This window comes from Dendrobium catenatum, unplaced genomic scaffold (genome assembly GCF_001605985.2).
Source record: "Dendrobium catenatum unplaced genomic scaffold, ASM160598v2 fragScaff_scaffold_1338, whole genome shotgun sequence".
NCBI lineage: Eukaryota > Viridiplantae > Streptophyta > Magnoliopsida > Asparagales > Orchidaceae > Dendrobium > Dendrobium catenatum.
This window is the reverse complement of record NW_021319800.1, coordinates 577,200-583,530: the sequence shown is the minus strand read 5'-3', so window position 1 is coordinate 583,530 and position 6,331 is coordinate 577,200. Positions and strand designations below refer to the sequence as shown.

Genomic DNA, 6,331 nt, shown 5'->3' with positions numbered 1-6,331 from the left:
ATTTATTCATGAGATTTATTATTATTAATATAATATATATATATATATGATTAATGATACCAAATATTTTATTTATATTTTTATTTAATGTTAGAATTCTCTTTATTATTTTGCACCCAAGCTTAAAAATCCTAGAAAGGCATGGACATGAAAGGCATGCCATCTTTCTTTGCAATTCCAGATTAAGAGAGCTATTTTAGTGAAGCTAAAATAATGGGAAAATATGATGAGGTTAAGAAAGTGTTTGACTGATCTGGCCTCTGGGTAGATATTTGTGGCCACTAGTTTTGTTGCAGGCTAGAATATACGCGGCGATAGAGTTAGAATACTACGTCTTAGCGTTGCACAGATATCTAGCTCACACACAGAAAACACAAGATTTTTACGTGGAAAGCCCTGAAAAAGGGAAAAACCACGGGGCCTGACCCAGTTGAAAATGATTCCACTAGAACTTGAGTTGGTTACAATGGTCTGACTCGCCTCCAAGGGCGATCATATTACAAGTAATAATTGTACGACAGAAGTCCGAGTGTCAGGTGATGGACCGGCAGAACTTCGGGCTTCAGGTAATGGTCTGGCAGAACTCCAGGGCTTATGTGGTGATCCGACGAAGGCGAGGGCCTCAGGTGGTGGTCCAACGAAGCTCCGGCGGTGGTCTGGCGAAATTTCGGCTGTGGTCCGACGAAACTATGGCGGTGGTCCAGTGAAACTCTAGCGGTGGTCGAGGAGGAGCTTCTTCCTTCTCTTTCTTCTCTTCTCTTCTTCTCTTCTTCTCTTCTTGCTTTGATCCCCTTTTCAAGAGAAATGAGGGGTCTATTTATAGATTTATGGAGTGACATGACTCGTAAATAGGTGAGAGATCCAGGGTAAATGGGGAGTGGTTGGATGGACTGTCGATATTGAATCCCTTGATCATGGATCGTTTGGTGGACATTTGAATGTCTTATTGGAGTTAGAACTCAGTGATCTTGGGCTCGTTGGATTCGTCTTGTCGAGCCTCTCGATTCGATTATAAGCTCGTTATGTTTGAAGACCGTTTGGTAATCCAAATTGCTGTTCGAACCTTCCAACAGCGCTTCTAACCCTTGATTTGGACCTATTTGGGCTTGGATTGAGTTGATTTTGGTGTCGTTGGGTTTGTATTTCCGAGATGCTCAGTTTGATTATAAGTTTAATAAAATTGGAGTTCGGTTGGTCTCCATTTTAATTTCAGAGTCGAAATTCAGTGATCTTGGGCTCATTGGATTCGTCTAGCTTGTCGAGCCGCTCGATTCGACTATAAGCTCGTTATGTTTGAAGACCGTTTGGTAAATCAAATTGCTTTTCAAACCTTCCAATAACGCTTCTAACCCTTGATTTGGGCTTGTTTGGGCTCGGATTGAGTTGATTTTGGTGTCGTTGGGTTTGTATTTCCGAGACGCACAGTTTGACTTTAAGTTTGTTGAAATCGGAGTTCGGATGGTCCCAATTTTAATTTCAGAAGCTTCCAACTTGATTTTGCATTGAGATTCGTGCCCAATCAAGATAATTTTTTAATGACATGTCAAGTTTCATTTGTGGCTTCCTTTTTTGCTGGACAATGATGAAATGTAGTTTCCCTTGCATCGAATAAATAATCATGCCTCTGAATGGCCTCATCCTATGATTGGCAAAGCCCTATATGGGGCTCTAATTGAGTACACACGCTCTACGCGGGCGGGCTTCGCCCACCCATGGTGACTTTCTGGATGTCGTATCCACCCATACCCACCCACTTTTCACGCTTTTTGAACATAATCTGTCACGAACTGGTGGCCTTAAGGCTTGTTACCATTTGCTATAACTGCAAACATTCAAGTCACATATCATAATTTATCATGGTCGCAATGTGGTTTAGTGTTGCACATTGTGTAGTGAGGATTACGATAATATATCGCATACGGTGATTAGCAATGTAAATCGGTTTTTCCCCTGATGTTGAGTACCCACCCATATCCAACCACAAGGTCATGAGCATAACCAAGGCAACATTGTGGTTGTGAGTCACACTCGATATTTCATAATTGAGTTTTGGGAGTGTTTTAATGTTTTTTGAGTCCCGACATCTTTCTTTCTGCACTGCTTCGTGAACATTATAATTTTTGTTGGAAGCTCTATTTTTACTCAACATATCTTTTCAGTTATATTGGGCCTAGACCTTTGTAATTAAATATCATAGCAATGTCACCCCCCGAAAAGGTACTTTTATTAATTATAGTATTATATAATTAATCTTTTGAAGTTTCCAACTAGGTTTTGCCTCGAGATTCGTGCCTGATCAAGATAATTTTGCGATGCCGTATCACATATGATTTTTCTCCATCATGATCAAAAGCATAACCTAGATATATGCTTAGATGGGAGTGAGTCATTATTTACAAATGAGGTCATCCCATATGAAAATACATATGATATTTAGTCCTTCATGGGAGAACTACAAAGAATTTGAATTCTATAGTTGTGGAAGTTTCTATTTCTTAAGCTATACAATTTCAATCAAAATTGAAATCCATCATTTTGATCCCCTCTCACATTATCATTTGTGATTCACTGCATTTTAAATTATCCATGTTTAACATTTTTATTGGATAAAAAATATATTATCAAAATTTTATTATTAAAAATTAAATAGTTCAATATTAATTTTAATTATCCAAACTTTAAAATTAATTTCAGAGTTCTCCAACATATATATATATATCTTCTTCTAAACTATCATTTGACAAGCATAAAAATCTAGAGAATAAATCAAGACAAATATGATACATATATCACACATCAATATTTACTATCATCCACCATCAATTATAAATATTCACACATCATTCAAATCGACCAACATCTGATTGTCATACATAAATAAGAAATTATTATGTGCAGAGTCCAGACGTCTGTGTACAAAATATACATAGTGTACAAACGGCGTGACAGTCTGTGATTAGGAGAAATTATTATATGCAGAGTTCAGAAGAGAAGATCCGTCTGAATATATGAGTACACACTATGTACAAATATCACAGTGTGTACACTTACAATACAAATAATTCTTCCCGTTCGAACTCCACACAGAATAATTTCTCGTAATAAGACCTTGCATATAATAATCTCTCCACATAAATAAATGATACATTAATCCTCTACATCATGGACAAAATGTCAATGTGTAGCTCTTGGGCCCCACACAAGTGAAAGTACTGGTTCGATCGTCATACGCATAGCTATAAGCCATCGGGCAGGCGGTCTTAAACAACGTCGAATAGTTCGTCGGCCCGCACGTGCTCGGCGTCCCGTAATCACCTGTGCAACAATACCGCGGGTCCCCGAACGCCTCGCAAGCACTCTTGCATGCTATCACCAACCCGCCCGGCCCATCCACCGCCAATTCGGGCGGGCATTTCCCATTCAAGTCTGATTGACAGCCCGCCAATCGACAGTCCCCTGTGCCTCCGATGGGCCCCACGGCCACCGGGAGATTGTAGCCGTCCACAAGGCTGACATCATAGAAGTCTGCGTTGCCGTTGGATCCGAGGGTGATTTCGATGAGGGTGGCTGGAGGGGAGCCGCCGGCGCCATTGCAGGAGATGTGGGCGGTGCCACAGTCGCCGGTGAGGCAGGAAAAGTGGCCGGAGGAGTCGGTTGAGCAGAAGGAACGGCCCCAGAAGCGGCCGGACCATGCCGGAGGGGCAGTGAGGGAAGAGGAGGAGGAAGCTGGGAGGAGGAAGCCGGTTTGGGAAAGAGGGGGGTTGTTGGCTCCGGAGAGAGTGCCTACCCAGACTGAGTAGGAGCATTTGTTGGAGAATTCGAATGTTGTGGTAGCTGCGCCTGAGAAGAGAACAAGTTTATGTGCATTAGGGTCTGTATCAATTATTTGCTTGAATTAAATTGATTTTACAAACAAGCCTATTTATTGAATGAGTCAAACATTTTAATTTTTTTTGGACTTTTTACTTGGGCTTCTTGTGATTTCTTTAACTTTTGTAAAAGATAATTTTAAAAATGTTGATGGAGCAAATGGAGTTCTCAAACGGAGAAGCATATATTAAAAAAAATGAAGTTATGCAAAAAAGCATTTCCATATAAGCCGCATATTCAAACAAAGACAAACGCCGTTTCCAAATGGAAGAGGAGAAAATAAGCCGTGTCAAATGAGGCCTTAATGAGATGAACTAGTCAATGTATTCAGATTTCAGAGAGAGGCAATACTTCATTGTCAATTAATAGTTTATCTACGGTAAAATAGCTCGTGAAACTAGGAAAATCGTCCAGTACCGCAACAATTTCCGGCAAAAATGACACTTTTTCTACGGTTTTTAAAATTTCAGGCGGTTAGAAAGCAGCCGGAATAAATCGCGTATGAAATTAAAATAGACGATCTTTTTCCGACGGTTTACCGACAGCTATAACGGCCAGAAATTTTTAGTGCCAACAGTGAAAAAACCGCCGGTATACAGTGAATTTCTTGTAATGTGATCATCTCCTATATTAAATCTTCATTTTAATCCTATGATTGATAGCTCCATAATGATTCTTATATACTCCACAAAATAATACAGAAAAACACAAATAAAACACGAACTAATTACAGTCGTTTAGTAATTTTTCTGATAAGAGAAGATACATATTGATTTTTCAACGGCCAATGAATGCAAGGCTATAAATACTTACCTCCAGTAAGTAGGCAAATCAATAAAGCTGCAACTACTCTAAGTCCCTCTACGGTTTTTAAATTTCAGGCGGTTAGAAAGCAGCCGGAATAAATCGCGTATGAAATTAAAATAGACGATCTTTTTCCGACGGTTTACCGACAGCTATAACGGCAAAAAATTTTTAATGCCAACTCTGAAAAAACCGCCGGTATACAGTAAATTTCTTGTAATGTGAGCTTCTTCTACATTAAATCTTCATTTTTATCCTGTGATTGATAGCTCCATAATGATTCTTATATATATACTCCACAAAATAATACAGAAAAACACAAATAAAATATACAAACACGACAACCAATGAAAATAAAACACGAACTAATTACAGTCGTTTAGTAATTTTTCTGATAAGAGAAAATGAATGGAAGGCTATAAATACTTACCTCCAGTAAGTAGGCAAATCAATAAAGCTGCAACTACTCTAAGTCCCTTCATGGTTAATCAAAGCAATCCTGAATGACTCGAACCTTCGCAAATTTCATATATATATGCAGAAGTGACAGGATCATTTCATTTTCAGAGATAATTTATCTTAATAAACAAAGAAGTTAGCTTGCCGTTTGATTGACAGCTCTCCTTTAAAAAACAAAAGAAGTTTTGCCGTATTGATTGGTTTGCCATGATGTGAAAGCTCTCAACGCTATTCGCTGCTTACTGTCATTTCTTCTTCACAAGGTTTGCCACGCTTGGGCGCTGAAAGCCTGAAACTTGAAGAAGAAGAAGAAGACAGACATTGCTGTCTGGCTTTCATGAGAGGTAAAAATATTCACTTGGGGTTAATTTGCATGATTGTGGATGATAAAATATATTTTTTAAATGAGATTAACTTTATTTCCGTTGTTTTGAATGTGAAAATATATTAAATATTTTTTTTCAAGGGTTTTGAAGGTATTTATTTATGTGATTGAAAATTCAAATAATAGAAGCTATTTATATTTTAAACATAATTTCTAACTTGAAGAAACCAAATCAGCACTTAGAGCATTCTCATTAAAATTTTGTGAGTGGGGGGAATCAAATGTGGCAAAGAACATGAATACAGTGCTTATTTCATTTAAATATACCATGAAAAATGTGAATATGGCTGTCATAGCACTGAGTATTGAGCTTCACTACAGGAAAATCACCCATTTCCGGCGGCCTTTTCTGGCGGTAATTGAACCTTTTTCCGGCGGTTTTGTAGTTTTCCGGCGGTTAAATTACCGCCGGTAAAAACGGAGTAGGAAAATGAATTCCGGCAGTTTTTTGCGGCAGCAATTTTGTCCGGCGGCTTACCGGCGGTCTTGAACCGCCGGTCAAATAAAATAAATAAATAAATAAATCCCGCTCTGGCAGCTAACCCACAGAAATAAAAAAAACTTTAATTATAAAAAAATTAAAACTAATTAATTTAAAATAAAAAATAATATTTAATAAAAAATAAAAAATAACTAACTAATTAATTTTAAGATGAAAATTAAGTTAATAGTTATTTTAACTTTTAATAATTTTTTGTTAAATCATTTAAATGTTTAAAATTTTATTCATTTTTTTATTAAATTTTTAAAAGCCGCCAGAAACGTTAAAAAGGCGCCGGAAAAGCCGTCGGAAATGTGACCGCCGGAAAACCG

At 37.8% G+C, this 6,331-nt stretch overlaps 1 protein-coding gene across 1 annotated transcript in view; it reads right to left on the bottom strand.

The window, feature by feature from the left end:
• Positions 1 to 3,135: 3,135 nt before the first annotated feature.
• Positions 3,136 to 6,331, bottom strand: part of LOC110097661 — a 10,747-nt gene continuing 7,551 nt past the window's right edge. Inside the window, exon 5 of the mRNA XM_028699534.1 lies at positions 3,136 to 3,840. Within this exon, the coding sequence (XP_028555367.1) occupies positions 3,161 to 3,840 (680 nt within the window). The 3' untranslated portion in view covers positions 3,136 to 3,160. The remainder of the gene's footprint in view (positions 3,841 to 6,331) is intronic.